Below are 22,282 nucleotides of genomic sequence, written 5' to 3'. Positions count from 1 at the left end.
GCTGCCTCCCTCTCTAGCAGCTCGAGATCCGCGTCGGCAGTGTCATCAGTAGAAATGGAGATGCCGATGCTGCCGCGTAGAGCCTCGACCTCCGCTGCCGCCGCACGTGCTGCATTCGCCGTTGCCGCTGCTTCCGCCTCTGCTCTGGCTGCTGCCAGCTCCGTCGCTGCCAGCCTCGATGCCCTTGCCGCCGCTGTAGTGGTCTCTGCCGCCGCTCGCTCGCGTTCCTCTGCCACGGTAAGTTCGGCCTCCTGCCGACGCCGTGTGCTCGAGGCGACCGAGCGCTGAGACTACCCTATGGACATGACGCGCTACTAGGGGGCTGCTGCGTGGGGAGAGGGCTGCTTCAGATAAGCTACGCGGGGGAGGAGTGAGCAGGAGCGACCGGAGCTGCTGCTCGCAGCTGGGGCTATTTGTGTGGCTGGGAGAGGAGATGAGTAGGAGATGCTCAGGCTATAGGATAATACGGCTCTGATACCACTTGTTAGTCATTGAATTCACACTCTTGGAAGTAGCAGAATTCTTACTCTCATCGAGAGAGGATGACACTAGGAGTTGGGATAATTTTCTGGTTTACTTCTCAGTGCCATGCCAATCCAAGGGGTTGTGGATACATATTTATAGGCTGCTAGCCAGCCAAGCATATGCCAAGATGCTAGTCTAAGATGCTGTCCTAGATGCTAAGATGCTGTCCTCTAGATGCTAGTCTAAGATGATGTCCTAGATATTGTCCTCTAGTCTAAGATGTTGTCCTATGCTGTCCTAAAAACACAAAGACCACAACAGTCCCACAAAGACCATAACAGCCCCACAAAGACCATAGCAGCCAGACTTATCCATCACTCACAACCTGTGATGGTACTGTCCATAGCACATAGCACTAATCAAGAACAGCTTACAACCAAGAAAATAGCAAAATACCTTAGACAAACTTATGAATGTACCGTTAGACCCTTGTCCCTGTTTTTTTTAATCTGTCAACCTGTTAATTCCAGTGAAGTTACAACATCTTATTGAGCAATGCAATAGCATAGGGAACCATTCAGAAGGCATAGAAAAATCTGCACCTGTTATTAGCACCATATTGTTTTTTAGTACCATAAGACTTATGTAAGCCTATAAATAATCACATCCAAATATGATGGAAGCACTAAAATAGAGCAAATTGACACTACTAACTACAAAGGAATCACCAGTTCTATAGGAATCGACCTCAGGGCATCAAAGAAATAACCAGGTTGACTTTCAGGAAAGATTGGTATGCACCATTAGTTGAGGCAAACATGCTAAGAAGGGCAAGCAAATATTACACAGTGCCTAGGATGAAGAAAGGAACAGACTAAATATACACACAATAAACAAAAATGTGTCATTTAAAAATAGTCTTCAATAGGGAACTAAGGACAAATTTGCCTGATACAGAAAGCAATAAAAGGAAAATATTTTCTGGTTGTTGTTTAGTTTCCAATACCTAACTCTAAAGCAAGTTAGCAAAATATATACCAAATGTCGCGGTTCGTTTGGATCATCTAGTCCTGTAGGCATGTAGATTGATGTTGCAAGATGGATCTCTGTCTAGATCAGGTAATTAAGAATTCCAACCCTTAGGAAATCAGATAGAACACTGAATAAGGACATTCATTACTGCTTTAGGCTTATAGAAAAAATGTCTGTTACTACAAAGTATCACCTATTGAGGTGCAATCTGATTGGTCCAGTATAGGTACAACACCAAACTTTAGAGCAACTAATACAGTAGGAAACATGGGCATGTCATTATATAAAAAATACAGATAGTAGTCTATAAATTCACCTTAGGAAGACATATAGCGATTAATGGTAGGGATTGATTTAACAACAGCTTAGTAAGGAACATTTTCTACAACAAGAAGGGATAGAGCCTAGGAAAGGCAGCAGTATAATAGTTATTAATAACTATGATTTATCTAAATCAACCTAGGATTACAGTCTGGAAAAGATGGTGTAGAGCAAGCAATTAACATTTTTTCTAGGTTGGCTCAAAACATTTTCATTACTCTACACAAAAGGTAAACAATGATCCACTATCTCCATTTTCTTTGGTTTTCGTTTTCCTAAACAATTTTTCATACCAGAAACTGCTAGCAATATAATAGGATTGAGTATATCAATCCTGAACCATGGGAATAGGAACACCGGATGAAAGAAAATCTCTACATACTCAGAGAAAACTAACCATGGGCAACCTACCGACCATGTCCTCAATTTACATTATCCATGGGCAACCTACCGGCCTTGTCCTCAATTTACATTATGAAACATAGGGCTTTTTTTAACAGATGCATAGTAGCCTAACAGAGCCAAACTTTTGTTTTTAACTAACAAAAAATGGGCGACGTGGAATCTTTTTAGTAATCCATTGAACAATCTATCAATGGAAGAAATACTTAGTTGATGCTAGCTTTGTAGAAGCAGTATACCCAATTTGTTCATTGTCTACTATTCTTATAAATTAAAACCACATTATATCTGAACCAACAAAGCTCTATTACAAGGCTGAAAGCTAAGCAAACCAAACCTCATCACAAATTAGGGGTCCTACCATTACTTCCAGTAAAAAAGAAATAAATTACAGCTAGTTTCACCTATCCTTGAATAGGCATCGCTTTGTGAGGGATAAGAGCACTACAATAAATCATGAATCGTGAAGCACACAAAGAAGAAAAGAAAATTCCACTTACAATGCAGTCAACCCCTAGTTTGCCTGTCTGAGCCAAGTGAGAAGGTTCACGAACATGTGTTGACTTCAGCGGGTCTGCAAAATCTTCTTTTTGTTGTCACCTTCATTACAGGCTTGGACGTTCAATAAATCATGAATCGTGAAGCACACAAACAAGAAATGAAAATTGCACTTACAATGCAGCCAACCCCTAGTTTGCCTGTCCGAGCCAAGTAAGAAGCTTCACGAACATGTGTTGACTTCAGTGGGTGTGCAAATTCTCCTTTTTGTTGTCACCTTCATTACAGACTTGGACGAGCTCTCTCAGGTGGCCTTAACTTAGCCATGGATCTTGCAATTGGCTGGGCATAACAGCTACACATGGATGTAGTGGACGCAAGCTAATCTTGCAAATGAGGAAGAAAGAAAGACGAGAGAGAGCGGGAAATTGAGATCTAACCCTAGCTGGTAGGTCATCATTGCATATGCCAAAGTGCTTCAGTTCATTAAAAATACAAAAAAGGATCATGTATATGTAATGGCTCATCACTCCATATGCCAAATGCATCAGTAAAAAAAGTGGAGTAGAAACATCATAAAACACCGGTGGGCGCCCCCATCACGGTCGCGCCGTGTCGGGAGAGAGGGATAGAGAGTAGAGTCGGAGGGAGAGAGGCAGCGGTGTGGGTAAAGGACATAGAAGCCCAGGATATTTTTCTTCAAGCGATCTGGGCCATCGAACACAAGATCGGATGGCCAAGAAATTTTTGGGCGACGTGGATAGGGCTTCTGCGCGAGAAGCTGTCGCAATTTGTAGTGTTAAACAGTGGAAATCGCCTAGGGAAAACGCAATTGTAAAATCATAATCCAACGGCCAAAACTTTCCACACTAACGTGGCCACCCTGAGCTCACGCCAACAACAGTCGAAGTGTAGAAAGCAATATCCATGAAAACATATGGAAATGCCCCAGAATAAAAAAATCATAAAACACAAACAGTGATAATCATGACCGCATATTCTCACATGGTATAGTTGAGAAGAAGATATTTTGTGGCAAGCAACATTGCCACTGACCTGTGCGGGGAAAAATTACAAAATAGCAATGGCATGTAAATATTGTCAGGTTTGACATGTATGAATACCTGACTCGCAATGACAAAGCAAAAAAAAATCATAAAAGAGTGATAATCATGACCCCATACTCTTGTCTAACGCTGCAAAGCGGCTGGGGTTCACTCGAGGATAGGCCGTCTATGTTAGCAAAAATCAGATCATATATTTCAGAAAAAGATATTTGTTTACAGTATCATTGGCATTGACATATGGTCAACCAAAAAAATACAAAATAGCAAAGGCACAAAAATATGTTCAGGTTTATTAGAAGCACCTCACAGGCATCATCACATCATCAGCAATGGCATATGCTCAGACTTAAATAAATAAAACAGCACCATAGGCACACACATATAATCCGTCAACCTGCAGTACAAAGGAGACGGATGGTCTTGCTTCACCTAGGAGACGCCAAGAAATGAATGCAACAGAGGGGGCACCACGGGCAGAGCTAGCCGCGGCGGCGTAGCGCACACCGGGGATCGTCGCCGGTAGATCCGAGCCCACCGTGGGGTGTGACCGGGGGCCGCGGCCGCGTAAGTGCGCCGTCGTGGCAGGGGGCGGCCACCGCCCGCGCGCCACCGCCCCCCTGCGTCGCTGGGCGTCACACGTCTTGGGGAGAGGGAGGCCGCACCACCGCGCCGCCCGTGCTGGGCCTGGGACCGTGCCTGAAGGAGAGGGGAGAAAGAGAGGGAGAGAGGGGAAGAGATGAAGACCTAGGGTTTCCTCAGAGTAGACGAGGCTACGGTCTTCAGGAGAGAGAAAGGGAGAGGATGCGAGAGGGGGGGGGGCGGCGGAGGTGCCGGAGCACCGCCACTGGCTGGCCGCACGCAGCGCGGGGAGCCGGCCGCGCCTCCCGCTGCCGCATCGGGAGGGAAGGAGAGAGAGAGGAAGGGGAGGGAGAAACGAAGATAAGAGGCAAGAGAGGGAGGGAGGGAGGGAGGAGGAGGAGCACGGCCGCCGGCGCTAGCGCCTCTATTCGCGTGGGGATGGAGATAGAGAGAGAGAGGAGGGAGCAGAAGAATCTGGAAGGAGAAGCGGGAGCCGTAGTATATATTTGGTTCTCCGGATTCTAATGAGAAGCGGGAGAAGCAGAGGATAAGGGGGAGAAGCCAACCAGAAGCACCAGAATCGGTTATCGTCAAGAATCCGCTTCAAGCGATCTGGATCGTCGAACGTGAGATCGAACGACCAAGGGAATTTGGAGGGACGTGGATAGGGCATCTGCACAGGAGCTATCGTGTTTTGTAGTTTTAAAATTTTCAGACATCGAGGGGCAACACTTTTTTTACACTGGTTTTGGCCCGATCCAGGGGTAAATTTAGTGGCCTCACCGTCCATCCAAACAACATTTTGAAATATGCAGCCTGTTCGCTTGCTCGTAAACGATCGTAAATTTCCAGCCGGGAACAGTGTTTTTCTCTCACACCAAACCGGCCAGCAGTAAATAATCCACGATACGATACGGCCTCCCGAACAGGCTGCATGGGCTGTAAAAATATATGGTCTTGCAAATCGGATACTTGGAGGATATATATCGGAGCCGTATCATGGCGTATCCGATACACGATACGGTCCCTCATTGAACTACGTAGGCTACAACTTCTGATAAAGACCCCGTTCGCTTGTCTGAATTCTGGAGGAATCTGGATGGTTTGGAGGAATGCTGGATGAATTTGTGAGAGAAAAACACTGTTCCGGATGAAAAAAATAAGTGGATCAAGTCGGGTTTAAAGGCACGCAAATGGGGCCAAAGTTCAGACTTTCAGCATATTGGCATAAATATAGCGTAACAATAATGAATTAAATTGATGCTCCTAAGAAACAACACTATGATACTATTTATTTGGTAAGTTGTGTCATACTTGTGTTCATGTTATATGCCAACTTTGAAAAATGTTATACAAACAACGCATCAGTAGTAGTTTAATAGCATCGGGACAGTCCTAACTTATAAACTATGATATAGTTTATATACTTATCAAATCATGTAGATACTACATGTAAATACCATAGCTTGTTCGGCTGGCCGCCTCTGGTTGGTTGACGTCTCTTTTTTTCCGATTAGAACAGTGTTTTTCTTTCATTATTTTTTTCTGTTGCTACAGTATTTTTCAACGGCTGTTGTTCCATTTTAATGCCAGCCGAACACTCTCCATACTTCTAGGGGATGGTTTCTTTTTTTGGGGTCAAACCACATGTCTCCTCTCTCCTATAATCTATCTAGCATATCTTTTCATATCTTGATTTTCCTGTAGATTAGTTTTTATTTATAAGAAATCATTTTCTTCTCCTCCTCTCTCTCTCTCTATTTCGGTGACACATCACCATTTTATTTAGTTTGTACCTAACTAATACTATAGAAACCATTCTAGTTTTTGGATTGAGACTACCATCACAATTACATACAAATTAAAGAAACTGAAAGAAAGACATTGGGAAAAAATAATCTTATAAGACCGTATTTAGTTTCCTGAAATTCCTGTGACACTACCTGCTGGTCGTTGCGGAATAGTAGCCACGCAACTTGACTGCTCTGTTCGGTTGCGCCTACAAATCCAGCACACGCGCGCGTCCTCCTCAATCCTCATCCTCCCCGCAAACCCCCCAAGTCCCCAACTACACCCGTCTCGGGAGAGAACCTTCCAGAAGCGCAAGACTCCAAGGCCGTCGCCTTCCTCGCCGCGGGGGTCGCCTGAGGTATGCTACCTACCAAAACCCTCTCACGGATTCCTGGGGTTTCGATCGCCTCAACTCTGCTCTTGTCGCTTCGTATAACCTGGTCTCCGAATACCCCGGAGTAGCTGCGGTTGGTTGGATCTCAGATCGGTGGTGCGGTTCCACTTCTATTTTGTTTTCCCCTTTCCGCCTCCTTCGTTAGCTTCCGATTGATCGTCGAGCTTAGTTAGATCTTACATCATATCAATCCCATCTAGGCGTCACAAGTAGTGGGACTCGATTTGCTTCGTTCCACCGGATTAAGCACTTTGGGAGCGCTAGATACGTGTCATGTTAGTCCCCTTGTTCAGTCTTGTTGCTTGTTCTGGGATGGATGGTCGTGTGTATATTACCTACTTGGAGTACTTTATGCTACTCGTGGTGGACTGGTGGTGTCTCATGTTGGTACGTAGACTGTTGTGGAAGTGTTAGCTGTAGACTTTTTTTTTTCTGTTGTTTTTAGCTTTGATGATGAACTGGATCACCACTACGCCTTCAGTTTTACCCCTGACCAAGAATACCTGATGAAAGAATGAGATTTTTAAAGGTCATACTGGTATCGCTATTTGTGCCAAGAAAAAGTGTGGCTGAATCATGCAGTTTAACTTCTAGAAGTTCAGATGTCATAGGCTCATAGCATCATGATTTCTGCCTGTTGAGATTAGCTATTTGGAGCACGTTTGATCAGATAGGTTTAGGTACCCATATCCTGTTATGGTTTGTCAGGGGATGTGTAGGATGACTGGACTAGCAAGGTGTGACCAGTCGAAATCACCTCTACCTCCATGATTAATTTTTTGAAGTTCTGTTTTGAGAAAGAGTTGTGTGTATTATTTGTACCCAATTGTGTGTGGTGTGATTCTCCTAGGGTTGTTCTTCATGGGTGAAAGGTCATACATTTTTTTCTTTTTGGTTATCTTGAATAAGTGTACAGGTCTGTGTGGTCTGTAGTATGTGGAAAAATGGAAACAGCCACTTGCAACATAGTGATAGCGTCTCATATTTCCTCTTGGTTCACTTTTGATGTCTTGATGATGTCACAAATGAAGGCATAGCTCATGTATTTTGTTTAAAATATTCCATCTTTCACTTACGATGAGATTATGTAGATGATCTAGGGGTTAACATCTAATATGTACTGACATATCTCACTGCTTGCTTGTAGTTTGTGCTACTTTTACCCGTACTGAAATGCCCTGTTACTTGTGGAGTTGTTTGCAGATCACATAAACAATGGTGAAGGCTGTTGCTGTGCTTGGTAGCAGTGAGGGTGTCAAGGGCACCATCTTCTTCACCCAAGAGGGAGATGGTAAGCTATTACATATTCTTTGATCTAGTATTTTATATCCAATTGAATTGTTGTCTTCGCCTTGTTGACTCTGCTCGTTGGATCTATTGTTAGGCCCTACCACTGTCACCGGGAGTGTCTCTGGCCTCAAACCTGGCCTCCATGGGTTCCATGTGCATGCACTTGGTGACACCACCAATGGCTGCATTTCAACTGGTATTTATGCTTCTTTTACTTTGGCTTGGCTTGCTTATGTGATCAGGATGTGTGCTAAGTTATCGACCATTGAACTTTCTACTTGTTGGCGAACTTGTTTCATAATTAAGGACCACACTACAATCCTGCGAGCAAGGAGCATGGAGCACCAGAAGATGAGAACCGCCATGCCGGTGATCTTGGAAATGTGACAGCTGTAGCAGATGGTAATGATCTCTGCCCTTCCTTTCATGATCTGTTTTACATACCATGTAGTGGCTGGTCGGTGGTCGCTAGTACTTGGGCTAAGGAAGCTGTGTTACTTCTGTGATCCTTTAGCCATAGTCCATAATTCCATTCACATGCTGTGTATATGATAATGTACTTTCTTGTCACTGAGTTTGTTTCTCTGCTGTCAGGTGTTGCAAACATCAGTGTTACCGACAGCCAGGTAATCAGACACTTGGTGGACCCTTATGATTCCTATGTCACCCTAGCCTTCTCCTTAACACTGCTAATGATTTTTTTTCAGATCCCACTGACTGGGCCCAACTCAATCATTGGCAGAGCTGTTGTTGTTCACGCTGATCCTGATGATCTTGGAAAGGGTAATGATGTTATTTACTGTCCACACTTGTGCCTTTTGTGTGTTGAATGTGGTGCTTTTCCTCTGTTTTGAGCTAAGTTTTTCACAATGGTTCTAAGTTCAGATAGTCCTATAATCACTATATATACCTGTTTATGGATCACGTGAATAAATCCTTGCGAGAGTGTCTCTAATTATATCTCATTATTAAATGGCAGAGAGAGAAATTTGGCAAGGCTATGTGTCGGTGTTTCGGATCACCGGCTAGTAAATTTCTAGTGTGCGCGTCTGGCCCAGATGGTGTGCTCGGAGGACACATGGACTATACTGGTTTGGGCAGAACGTCCCTACGTCCAGTCTGCTGCTGCTTGTGTTACCGGCACTGTCTGTAGTAGGGGTTACAAACGGACGAGAGAGGGAGAAGGTCCCAAATCTCTGGTGAAAAGATCGAACGGAGTTGAGTCTTGTTGAGCTCGTTCAGCCGTGTGCTCGTGCCTCTCTCTCTCATGGGGCGTCCTGCTTCCCCTTTTATCGGTGAAGGGGAAGGCGCAGGTTACAGAGAGAGAGAAAGAGAGAGAAAAGGAGAAAAGCGAGGGAGAAGAAGGCCTCCAGGGTCGCGGCGTCATTCATCTCCTTTATATGGGTCCCGCCGGTCCTGTAGATGATGACGGTGCCGGCTCCACGTCGCGGCCCTGTTCACCACTGGTGCCATGCCTCGACATCATCAACTGGTCGTGGCGTTCCATCCCATCCCAGCGGGCGGCGTGGTCAACAGTCAGAAGCCGTACGGGGATTAGGCAGCACAGCGCCGGCACGCCCGACACTGTTGGCGACGTGAGCCCCCAGGTATGGTCCGTCACGGCCACGGGTCACGTCGAGACGTGCCCGCTTCCCTCCGAGTGTCAGAAGTTTGACCCTGGGTCGTACACTTAGACCCGTAGTGGCTGGAGGCGGTATAGATCCCCGTTGGGCGAGACGGAACCCGCGCCCGAGGGTTCTGGCGAGATGGAGCCCGCACCCTCGGGGTCGGGCGAGACGGAGCCCGCGCCCGAGGGGTCTGGCGAGACGGAGCCCGTGCCCGAGGGGTCGGGCGAGACGGAGCCCGCGCTCGACGGGTCTAGCGAGAAGGGGCCCACGCCCTCGGGGTCGGGCGAGACGGAGCCTGCACCCTCGGGGTCGTGCGAGACCTTAAATACGTCTTGGACCATCCGGGCGAATGAACGTTCGCGTTCGTGGCCGTTAACTTCCTTCCTCCGGGTATCCCTAATATCGATACCCGACACTATGCTTAAACTGTCCCATAATTCCGTTAAAAAAAATCCAGTTTTTTATGCCATTTTTAAGTCATGATAAAGGATATTTGAACTTTAAATAAGCTGAACTAGGTTAGTGTCTTACAATTGAGTCATCCATTTGGCTATCCTTTGATCTGCTGATCTGAATTCTTTCGTAAGAACTTTGGCTTTGCACAATGCCATCTTTAATCTTGTTTAGGTTATGAATATAATACTTGTAAAAGCTTGTCACTGATCAATCCGCATTTGTCTATTTAAACACCTTGTTTGTGCACTTTGCCAGATTTTGTTGCCTTATCCTTAGTTTTCAAACTGAAGTCTGTACTATTAGGTTCTATTCAGAGCCATTCTCCTAAATGGCTCATCTCAGATAGTAAGCTTAACAACTGTTTGTTTTCTGTTTGTACATTCAGGTGGGCACGAGCTCAGCAAGAGCACTGGAAACGCTGGTGGCCGTGTTGCTTGTGGTACGATCACCCATTTCCCAGCCCCATTCCCTTATGCCAGATTAGCTTCCTGTTCTTTCACACACACTGGATTTCTGATCGCATTATATTATCACTCCAGGGATCATTGGACTCCAGGGCTGAAAATGATCGCCGGACTTCGGGCGCCTGCCTGAGAGTGTCTTCTGCCGTCGCCAACAGACCAGCCTGAACATTCCGAGACCTCGTGAAATAAGAGCACCTGATCAATGATCAGTGTATTTGTCATTAAGCACTTGTAGAAACCGATGAACTAAACTGTGTTGGACTATGCTGGATCGCCTGAGTATGTGTTACATGTCGGTTTTGAGAACATCCTATCGTTTCGATGTGCTTTTGTGGAACGTGTTGTTGCAATCAATGGTGGCGACTTGGTTTTGATATGCAGTCAGCAGCAGCAGCAGCAGCTCGTGATTGCTGCTGAGTGCTGACTTGCTGTTGAAATACGCTGGCTGCATCGCCTGTCTTCAGTGGAGATGGTCCGCGCCAGCGACGGCACATCCGTGCCCACGGTTGCTTTGCTTTTGCTTCCACTGTCGGCTAGATGGACACGACGGTTGCAGCGGCGGTGTAGGCCCTGTTTGTTTCGGATTAAAATCGGATTCTCGGTTGGCCTGCGGTACAGCGGCCCTGTTTGATATTCTAGCACAACTAGAGGTTAGAGTTAGTTTCTAGCTCAGGACTAGTTCTGAGCTAATTCTAGCCTAAGAGATATTTGGATACAAGGATTAAAATGATAATAAATGTACTTTCCAAATCATTAGTGTGGGTGAAAGTAGAGAAAAAACAGTGGACCCCACCTCAAATAGCCCCAACTAGCCTAAATAATCACCTCTTTGGGGGATAGTTTTTTAGGGTGGGCTAGTTGCAAATAACCCACTCTAGCCCTCCTATTTGGCTACTTTATAGTTAGTTGAGCTCTAACTAGCCCAAACTAGCTCTAACCCATGGATCCAAACAGGGCCAGCATTTGGCAGGTGGGGGAGAAAATCACATGGTTTTCTAACCGACGAACAGGGCCATAGGTGTTGCGTTGCCGTGGTGGTCGGTAGTGGCGATCTCGGGATGCCGATGGTGCGGATATGCTCGTGCTGCAGTTTGCACAGTGAATCTGGTAAGGGACGGAAGCGGAATCGATCAGACGAAGGGCGGCATTGCACCGGAGTGAACCAAGATCCGTCGTGGTACAGAAATAAAGAAGGAAAGAACGAAGTGCCGTTCCGATAGGGAACAGAAGAAAAAAAAAAGAGGAGACGGATAAAAAGGGGCATTCCGAGAATCGAACTCGGGACCTCTCGCACCCAAAGCGAGAATCATACCACTAGACCAAATGCCCTGCTTGCTGAAGGAGGGCGGATTAAAACTTTCTTATTAGAATACAATCCCTTTATCGTCCTCCATTTGTCGAGCATGCAATGTCGACAATTTTTTTGTAACTCATGTCGACGTTAGGGGTTGAGTTATTTCTGTCTGATCAAAGGCCGGTTCAGAATAGGTTTAGATCAGGCAAAAGAAAATACTAAGAGGTTGTTTGGTTCCTCGCCTTCATGTGCCACCCCACATATATGGCGGCCACAACAGTTTTGGCCCCTGCTTGGTTGATGACTAAGATGTGGTTGTCACCGCTGCACAAGAGTTAAAGCTTTAGGAATCTCGCCGCAGTCTGTGGCGGTGAATTTGGCAGCCACAATTTGCGGCCGCCACACTTGCGTTGTGGCAAATAAAGGCTGGCATCCAAACAGCCTCTAAGTAAAATCTGGTCCGACTTTGATCCAATGCACTGGCTCAGATTTTGTATCAATCTTTCTATTTTGGGTTGATTTTTTTTCAGGTTAGTTCGGATCATGGACTAAAGATTATGATCCAAGCCTGATCCAACGTACTGACACATCGGGTTAGTCGAGTTGGGTGGCCATGATCAGATGTTCGGCTGACTTTGAACCCAGCTTAATCCGTTTCTTTTTTTCATCCGGAAAAGTATTTTTCTTAAACAAAAATTCAGCATCTACAGTGTTTTCAGCCGGCACAGTAAATTTTTTGGGTCAGCCGAACACAGCCTAACCTCCAACCTCGCTCCATTGCAGCAACGCATAGGCATCCGGCATCCACTGTTCTCCCGTCCCGCACCGTACCAGACAGCGCAGTCAAGAGCCGACAAACCTACGGCCACCACCACGCACACGCAGAGAGCCATACCAGAAACCAGATCCGACAAATCTCGCTCGGCTGTGCACCCGTGCCAGAAAACCACAACGGATCCAGTACGGCAGCCACGAAATGACACCGTAGCATTTTCGTTGTTATTTGATAATTAGTGTTCAATCATAGTCTAATTAGGTTTAAAATATTCGTCTCGTAAATTTCGTCTAAACTGTGTAATTAGTTTTATTTTTTATTTATATTTAATGCTTCATACATGCGTCAAAGATTCGATGTGACGAAAAATCTTAAAAATTTTTATAAAATTTTAGGAATTAAACAGACAGAGCAAGAGCAAGAGCAAGAGCAAGAGCAGAGCAGGACAGGCAGCACTGACACCGACACCGACACCGACACCGACACGTGAGGAATCCAAACGCCCAGCAGCAGCAGGCGTCCCTCTGCTGGCGTCCCTCTGCTGTCCTTCTAGAAGGCATCAAGGATGTTGGACCGGGGGCAATGGAGCACCGCGTCCGCGTGCCGGGCTGCCGGCCCGTCAGCGTCACCGTATCTGCACCGCACTGTGTTTTCCGCGCGCGCCGTTGCTTGCTTTGTCCTGTCGTCCAGCTGTGATCTCACACGAATCGCCAAAGCCCAAGTCTGCATTTGCCAGAAATATGTCCACGAGTCGAGGCTCACAGTCACAGCCAACGCATCCGGCTCCACAACCACAACCGGAGCATCTCCACGCTCCAGCTCCCCCTTTCCAAAGAAACAACTGGAGACTTGAGCTAATTTTCTGCTACAGCGGGCCTAATCGGCTACACTTCTTGCAGCGCTGCAGCGGCAGCAAAAGGCAAGTTCTCAGTAACTCTAGTGCTGAAAAGAGGAAAGATATGTAGCCACAGCGGCAGCCACCATAAAAAAAAGATAGCTGAGCAGAGCCAGCGTATCTCCTTTTTCATTTCTTTTTAATTGAGATAACTACGAACCTGTTCGGCTGTAATATATAACGGCTGCTACAACTATTTGCTACCATGCGAGGTGGCTTAGAGCATGTACAATAATGAGCTTATAGCTAAGCTAATGTTGATGTGGAGGAGAGAAGAGAGGAGAGAGATGAGAGCTTGGCTCCCATTAAAGCACCAAGCTTGACACGGAAACATAGGTATTAGTGGACCCAAGTAGCAAGTGTTGTGAGGAGGAATAGGAGAGAGAGACTTTTTGAAGATAAATAGAAGACATTTATTGTATAACTTGGCTCTTATAGCTTGTCTTATAGCCTAGCAACTTGGTTCTATTATTGACCTTGTTCTTACCGCAGAAGCGGTCGCTCTTTTTTTGGGAGGACGTGTCCGTTGACACGTGTTTCATTAAGATGGGTTAAAAGTACAAAAGAACGGTATGGTTACAAGGTCCGCACGCGAGAGACGATGGACCAGAGCCGCCTACACAAGGCACAACTTGCACACTCCAACTACCACCGAGGTGATTTTCTAAGTGCCCCATTCAATGCCACCTCCGGTGCTCGCTGCTACGTCGCTCCACTCGTCGGTGAGCCGCCATTGGCCTGCTTGTCATAGGAAGCCGCTAGCCACCTAGATCTTCCCCTATGCACAGGAGCTATGAGGGCACGACCACCTTCGAATCCCTGACCATTGCCATGAGCTCCGACACTCCATCACAAGATTGATCGTGGCTGGAGCTTGTCGCCCAAATCCTCGAGCAAGTGAACTGGGACTACAAAGTTGGCGAGCATGTACGATGTCGCGAGCGCGCACTATATATGGAGAGGGTGATGGCGGCGGCGGCTATGGACACTGGTGAGCTTGTGGTGGAGAGGAAGAGAGCAAGCGATTGAGAGGGGTGACCGTGGTAATGATTGTGGAACGATGGTAGGGCTTTGCTTCGAGTCAGGTCAGATGTGAGCCATCCATCGTGATCTAACGATGGATGGTGTATGGACCATGGTGCTGGGACTGAACGGTAAGTTGGACTAGACACGAAGATGAGTTGGTGAGCATGATGACTTGTCGTTAGAAGGGTATTGAGGATTTGCTGCAACACATTTCCAAATAATGTAAAATCGAGTGTTAGGCCAACCCCATTAGCATCTTATTGGGTAGCTGTACTTGAGAGTTTCTAGAGATGCTCTGACCTCCCATTAGAAATGGACCATGGAGTAACCAAGGTTGGGCAACGACGCAATGGTGATGGAGCACGCATGCGAATATATACGCACTTTGTCCTAAAATAAGCGTACATCTCACACTTGAATGAGTCAACTAATTTAAGGGGGTGTTTGGTTCCTAAAGAAAAATTTTAGTCCATGTCCCATCGGATGTTTGGACACATACATGAAGTATTAAATATAGACGAAAAAAATAACTAATTGCACAGATTGTGACTAATTTGCGAGACGAATTTTTTAAGCCTAATTAGTCCATGATTTGACAATGTGGTGCTACAGTAAATATGTGCTAATGGCGGATTAATTAGGCTCAATAAATTCGTCTCGTAAATTAGTCTCCATCTATGTAATTAGTTTTATAATTAACTCATATTTAGTTCTCCTAAATAGCATCCGAACGTCCGATGTGACATGGACTAAAATTTAGTCCATGGAACCAAACACCCCCTAAGCTTACTAGATTTATAAATAAAAATAGTTATCAACATTGCACATCTAAATAGATTTATTATGAAAACATATGACATGATTAATCTAATGATATTTATTTAGTAACATAAATATTAGTAATTTTAATATATATTTGATTAAATTTGATAACGGTTGAGGGCGTTTATTTGTACCGAGGAAGTATATATACAGATCCGAAGTCCTTTTAGCTTGGCCCGTGTTTAGTTGGCTGAATTTTGGAATTTGGGCTACTGTAGTATTTTCGTTTTTATTTGACAATTAATGTTCAATCATGGACCAATTAGGCTCAAAACGTTCATCTCGTGATTTCAAACCAAACTGTATAATTAGTTTTTTTCGTCTATATTTAATGTTCTATACACGTATCGCAAGATTTGATGTGACGCCTACTCAGCGCCTTTTTAGAATTTGGGTTCGGAGCCTTGGTCTCCGTCAGCCCTCGTGCAAAATGCCAACGATGGCGCGCTTCTAGAAGGAGGCGCCGCGCCGGATCGGCCACTGCTGCCACGACGTGGCCGTCAGCGTCAGCCGCGCTGTTTCGTCTGCGCCGTACGTAATGCCTGCCTTGCTTTTGCTTATCCACCTAATAACGATGCCAGGTGCCACCTAATGGCTAATACTACGTGCATCCATCGATTTGTGTTAGTGCTCGCCCATTCGGGTACGTATCTGATCCGGTCCCCAGAGCCTATAACGGTGGATGTAGTAGCGCATATATGTATACTGTATATATTACTCTATTTGTTCAAAATTATTCTAAATTATAAGATGTTTTGAATTTTCTAAATACATTATTTTATATGTATCATATCTGAATGCATTATAAAAATTATTGTTTCCAAAAAAGCCAAAACCGTCTTATGATTTAAATGGAAGTGTTATTTTTCTTCTTCTTTATCTGTCTTTTGGAATGCAGTTGATATTTGAATGAGTCCGACCAGAGCAGTTGGTAAGTCCAAGAGCATCTCCAACAAGTGACCTCAAAATAGGGCCTTTACTTTTTGTTTGAGGGCTTTTCTACTCCTGAGGGCTATGTTTTTTCAGCTATACTCCAGCAGTGGCCCTTGAAACAGAGCTCGTAAAACTATTCTATTAGAGAATGACATGCGAGACCTGCTTGCCATCCTCTTTATTAGCTTCTTCTCCATCGACTAAATCTGGCCATTGGACTGCGACGGGTTCGTCGGGGTCAGGCGAGTTCGCGCGCGCGCCTGTGAGGACCCACACCGGCGAGCCGACCAAGGATCCGCTCGGGAAGGAGCCGCCCACGCCGAGGATCTACGCCAAGAAGGGGACCCTGTAGAGAGGAGCAGGGTGTGTCCACGTGTGGGGAGAAGCAGGGCGTGTCCGAGTGTGTGGAGGAGCAAGTCGTGGGCGGCGAGTAAGAAGCCACGGGCGGGGAGGAGTAGGGCGTGATCGCTTCTCCGTCGGGAATGAGGTGGACATGCCCGGGAGGCCACTAGATCTGGCGGCGGTGGCAGCTGTGGAGGCTTCTTCTAGGGCGACAACAGTGGCTGTGGGGGCGTCTTCTCCGGCAAGGATCTCAGGCCATGGGGGCTTCTCCGTTCGATCGGGCAGAGGAAGAGCGTCAGGGTGCGGCGAGAGGGACAGATGCGTAGCAACGTGTGAGAGCAACTGTAGAAATAACCGAGTAGGGGCTCCCTCTAGAGCTCCCAGGAATGAGGGTCGGAGAGGGGATTTGAGGGGCCCCTCAAATTTGAGGGCCGAAGTAGGGGCCATGCTGGAGTGAGGCTTTTGCCCCTCATGAAAGTGCAATCAAGCTCTAATTATGGGTTTTGATGATAATGACCATGCAATTAGAGAACTAATAAGATTTATCGAGATGACAAGTAGAGAATTTATATTCGAGGATGCTACATGAAACGGAGGAGCCCCCAATTACAAATGTAGATGGCTTCAAACTCAAAGGAGGTTTAAATTCTTTTATATTTTAAATTTGAGTATAGAAAAAGCAGTACTATAAAAGGGGACACAATGTTTAAGCTACTATGTGCTACCAAGTGTTCAAACAACCATATGCATCATCAGATTCACAGCCAAGACAGTCTACACTTCACTATTACCCTTGTTGTCTTACGTGGTGCAGCACTGCCGCACTTGAAGAGAGGCACTGTCGTACTTGAGTTGCGGCACAAGGAAGTTAGCGCCCACGCTGACTTCCCTGGATGGCTCGAGACGCATGAAAAGGTCTCGCTCGACCCCAAGGTCACGGGCTTTGTCTTGCCCGACCTCGAGGCCGCGGGCTCCGTCTCGTCCGACCCCAAAGTCGCGGGCTTCATCTTGCCTGACCTCGTGGCTACGGGCTCCGTCTCGCCCGGCCCCTTGGGTGTGGGGTTTTGTCTCGCCTGACCCTAAAGTCGTGGGCTTCATCTCGCCTGACGTCGAGGCCACGAGCTTCGTCTCGCCCGACCTCGAGGCTGTGGGCTCCGTCTCGCCCGACCCCTTAGGTGCGGTGATCATTGGGGGCTGGGGGTATATATATCTTTCCTCTTCCTCTCCAACGACAATCTACCTCTTCTTTCTCACTTCAGCACGCTCTACTTGTATGTGGTGTTCCTACCACTTCTAGCTCTTGATCAGTGATTATCATGCCTGTAGTACGCTAGGAAATTTCTCCGATCTAAGTTTTTCTTCATGGATTTTGAACTATGATTCGAAGTTGTCTGTAGGTGCGGCAATGCCGCTGTTCTGGCCCGACAGTGCCATAGTCCGGTAGTGCCGCTCTCTAGAGCGGCACTGCCGCTGAGTGAATTTAATAGAAGTTTGAGTGTTTGTTTTGATAGACCTATTCACCCCCTCTCTAAGCTAACCAGAGATCCTACAAGTGGTATCAGAGTAGGTTACCTCATATACGCTTCACCACATGAGGTATGGAGCCCGAAGGAGTAACTAGTGGCGTGAAGCCAGTGGATGTCAATCCAGAGCGGGTTGATCTGCACAACACCAACAGCAGCGAGTTGAGCATGTCGATAGCAAGCAACACCATGCTACCACATCTTGAGGCTACCGATGCCGAAAGAGCTCTCAATGATGATGAGAGAAGAAAAAGGAAGGAAGCAAGAATTCTCAAAAGAGAAGCAAGAGAGAAGAAGAAGAAGAAGGAGCAGCAACGGTTAGAAGACAAGAAGCAAAGAAAAGAAGAAAGAAAACTCAAAAGAGAAGCAAGAAGAAAAAGAAGGGAAGCTAGGAAGAAGAAGGAAGAAGAAGAGAAGGCAACAAATGCATCATCAAGTGACATATCAAGTAGTTCCAAAGATGAAGATGATGATGAGTGCTACCAAGTGTCGAAGGGGGATAAGAAGGAGAAGAAAGAAAAGGACAAAGCCGACAACAACAAATATTCTGCTGTATCCTTTAACTATTCTTCTATGCCTATGACTAACCATGATTGGAGGTCTTTCATCAATGTGCCCATGGGCAAGTTACCTCATTTTGATGGAACTAACTTTGCCAAGTGAAAGCACTTGATGAGAGCCTATCTTATAGGTCTTCACCTCGGTATTTGGGAGATTGTTTGCAATGGATTTAGGCCACCGGTTGATCCCAAGAACCCAACACTAGAAGAGATGAGAATCATTCACCTCAATGGTCAAGCCACAAGTGTGTTGCTTAGTGCCTTAGATGGCGATGAGTAGAATAGAGTGATTGGAGTTGATGTTGCCAAGCAAATATGGGACACTTTGTACCTAGCACATGAAGGGGTTGACAAAGTGAGAATGGTAAGAATTGATTTGTTAATGTCAAAGCTCAACCAGTTTGTAATATTGGATGAAGAGGGGCCACAAGAGATGTTTGATAGGTTGATGACAATGGTGGGCAAGATTAGAGGCTATGGTTGTGATGAGCTAGATGATCACAAAGTTGTCAAGATTATGTTGGAAGCTTATTCACCTAGAAATAAGACTGTAGTCACTCTAATTAGAGACAAGAAGAAGTTTGAGTACTTCACACTAAATGATGTACTTGGGAGGATCTTGACCTTTGACATGCAGAGATAAGAAGCAAATGAGAGGAAGAAACTAGAAGAACTGCAAGCAAAGTTAGAGGGCATCAAGATCAAAGATGTAGCTCTCAAGGCCAACAAATCAAGCAAGAAAGGCTCTACAAGCAAGTCCAAGATCAACCAACAAGCTTCAACTAGCAAGCCCAAAGCAAGCAAGCAAGTTCAAGAAAGAGTAGAGACCACATCATCCTCAAGTGAAAGTGAAAATGATGATGATCAATATTAGAAAGTTGATGATGTTGCTCTCTTTATGAAGAGGTATCACAAGGGGCTAAAGAAGCAAGGCTACAAGGTAGTGAAGAGAAGCTTTCCAAACAAGAAAAAAAGGACATGCTACAATTGTGGAAGCACCGATCACTTCATTGCCAAGTGTCCATATGAGATCAAGGACAACAAATACAACAAGGACAAGAAAGAGGAGAAGGCCGACCATAGAAAGAGCAAGAAGTACATGGGAGAGGCTCACACTGGGCATGAATGGGACTCAACTAAATAGAGCACAAGTGAAGAGGAGGAGAATGTTGCAACTATTGCTATTCACAAGTCATCCCCTACACTAAGGCTCCTCAATGACATGTCCGATGATGATTACTACTCCCCTCACATTTGTCTTTTGGCAAAGCGTGAGCAGGTAAAATTCAAACCAAAGTCCAAATCTCCTTCACCTCCTAGTGATATATCTAGTAGTGATATTAGTGATAGCTCTAGTGATGATAAATCTAGTGATAAAGAAATAAACATGATAACTAAAAATTTGGATGGAAAGACCAAATTATTCATCACTAAGCTAATGGAGGATCTAGAGAGTGTCCAAGCCAAGCTAGAATCTAGAGAAGAGACTCTTATCCAATAAGAGGATCTCTACATTGCTAGCAAAGAAGCTCTTGCGGTAGAGAGAAGTGAGGTGGAATCTTTGCGCAAGGCCTTGGCCAAAGAGCAAGAGGACCATGCTATTACAAAGAAAGCAAATAAAGCTCTCAAGAAAAATATTATGACTTAGATGAAAAACACAAAGAACTTGAGATGCAATATGGCATCCTTTGGGATAGCAACTCACATCTTCCTAAGGCAAAGGAAACCTCTACTCCCTCCACTAGTCAAGGTTGTGAAAAATGTTTTAATTTTGATTTGAATGCTTATTCCACTAACCTTGCAAATATGGAAGCTATGAGAAAGAAGATTGCTCGGCTCAATAAAGTCATTGGAAAAGGGTGGATAAGTGTGACCCAATCCAATGACAAGAAAGTTGATGAATCAAAAGGGCCACAATTCAAGCAAGGAAGGCATCCCTTAATCAAGTGTGGGCTTTGTCACACAAAAGGAGCCAAGACAAATGGAAGAAGGATAGTGAATAGCTATGAGTGTGTGTAGTTTGAGAAGAAGGTTAAAATTGATACAGATCAGCCTGCATAGACCGCGACAATGCAGTGTCCTAGAGCAGCAGTGCCACGGTGAAGGGCGGCAGTGCCGCACCCCGTAAAAATGAGAAGGCTACCAATTCTGTTCCTGATCAAACTAAGCCCAAGAAGAAGGTGTACTAGGAGAGACAGGTTTTCCAGAAGCATAAGGAATCAGTGTGGGCCACCAAGAATAAGTATGCCTATCAACCGAAGACTTATGCACATCGACAAAGCTTGACATCATGCTTTGTTTTGAGGAACAACAATAGTGGGAAAGTGGTTGCAAAATATGTTGGAAAGAAACCAACATATATGGGAATACTTCTATTTGGGTTCCTAAGATTCTTGTGACTAACATGCAAGGCCCCAAGTTAAATTGGGGACCTAAATCTAGTAACTAAACTTATTTTGTAGGCATACTCCTCCGTGGATCAAGTTGGGTGCTTGATAGTGGATGTACAAATTATATGACCGGAGAAAGGAGTATGTTCTCATCATATTCCCCGATGACAAACTCAAATAAAAATATTGTCTTTGGAGACAATTCAAAGGGGGATGTGATTGGTCTCGGTAAAGTTACTATAACCCTTGAGCATTCAATTACAAATATATTACATGTTGATTCGTTGAGTTACAATTTGTTGTCCATTTCTCAATTATGTGAGATGGGCTACAATTGTCTCTTTTTAGATAAGGGTGTGGAAGTCTTTAGAAGGGAGGATTTCTCTATTGTCTTTATGGGTCAATTAAAGAACAAGCTTTACTTAGTTGATTTCAACAAAAGTAAAGCTAAGCTTGAGACTTGTTTAGTGGTAAAATCTAGCATGGGTTGGCAAAATTTGACTAGCCCATGTTGGGATGAGGAACTTGGCCAAACTTCTAAAAAATGAACATACCCTTAGACTAACAAATATTCACTTTGAGAAAGATAGAATTTGTAGCGCTCGTCAAGCCAAAAAGCAAGTTGGAGCACCTCACCCACCAAAGAGCATCATGACCACCAAGCAACCATTGGAGCTAATACATATGGATCTCTTTAGACTGATCGCCTAACTAAGTATCAAGGGTAACAAATATGGTCTTGTTATTATTGATGACTATTCCTGTTTCATTTGGATATTTTTCATGCATGACAAGTGCCAAGTTTAAGAGAAGATGAAGATATTTGTTAGAAGATCTCAAAAGGAGTTCGGTCTTCTCATCAAGAAAGTGAGAAGCGACAATGGAACCGAATTTAGGAATACTCTAGTTGAGGAGTTTCTTGATGAAGAGGGCATCAAGCATGAGTTTTCAACTACATACACCCCTCAACAAAATGGTGTAGCAGAGAGAAAGAACCGTACACTCATTGACATGGCAAGAACAATGTTAGATGAGTACAAGACGCCAGACATCTTTTGGTGTGACACCGTCAACACCATTTGCCATGCCATCAACCACCTCTAGCTACACAAAAAGTTGAAGAAAACTTCATATGAGCTTCTAACCGGTAACAAGCCTAAGGTGTCTTACTTTAGAGTGTTTGGGTGCAAATGTTTCATACTTAACAAGAAACCCAAAACCTCTAAGTTTGCACCTAAAGTTGATGAAGGTTTTCTTCTTGGTTATGGATCAAATGAGCATGCCTACCATGTCTTCAACAAAACCTCTAGGAGAGTTGAGATTGCGGTAGATGTG

At 45.1% G+C, this 22,282-nt stretch overlaps 1 protein-coding gene and 1 non-coding gene across 4 annotated transcripts; one reads left to right on the top strand and one right to left on the bottom strand.

The window, feature by feature from the left end:
* The first annotated feature begins 6,359 nt into the window (after positions 1–6,359).
* Positions 6,360–10,695, top strand: LOC136544950 (superoxide dismutase [Cu-Zn] 4A-like). 3 transcript variants are annotated; one of them, XM_066537009.1, is made up of 8 exons: positions 6,360–6,513; positions 7,753–7,840; positions 7,934–8,035; positions 8,146–8,241; positions 8,434–8,465; positions 8,547–8,622; positions 10,309–10,362; positions 10,463–10,695. In XM_066537009.1, the coding sequence occupies exons 2-8, from the start codon at positions 7,765–7,767 to the stop codon at positions 10,483–10,485; spliced, it is 459 nt and encodes a 152-aa protein (XP_066393106.1). In that variant the 5' UTR covers positions 6,360–6,513; positions 7,753–7,764; the 3' UTR covers positions 10,486–10,695. The 3 variants fall into 3 exon arrangements, with proteins under 3 accessions (XP_066393106.1, XP_066393119.1, XP_066393113.1); XM_066537022.1 differs by having other exon boundaries at positions 6,402–6,513; positions 7,743–7,840; XM_066537016.1 differs by having other exon boundaries at positions 6,507–6,645.
* Positions 10,696–11,644: 949 nt separating this feature from the next.
* TRNAP-UGG (transfer RNA proline (anticodon UGG)) lies at positions 11,645–11,716 on the bottom strand. The gene has a single exon. It is a non-coding gene; the product is annotated as a tRNA-Pro (tRNA).
* Between the last annotated feature and the right edge of the window lie 10,566 nt (positions 11,717–22,282).

This window comes from Miscanthus floridulus, chromosome 1 (genome assembly GCF_019320115.1).
Source record: "Miscanthus floridulus cultivar M001 chromosome 1, ASM1932011v1, whole genome shotgun sequence".
In the NCBI taxonomy this organism is placed as follows: Eukaryota; Viridiplantae; Streptophyta; class Magnoliopsida; order Poales; family Poaceae; genus Miscanthus; species Miscanthus floridulus.
This window is presented reverse-complemented; position numbering and strand designations above follow the sequence as displayed.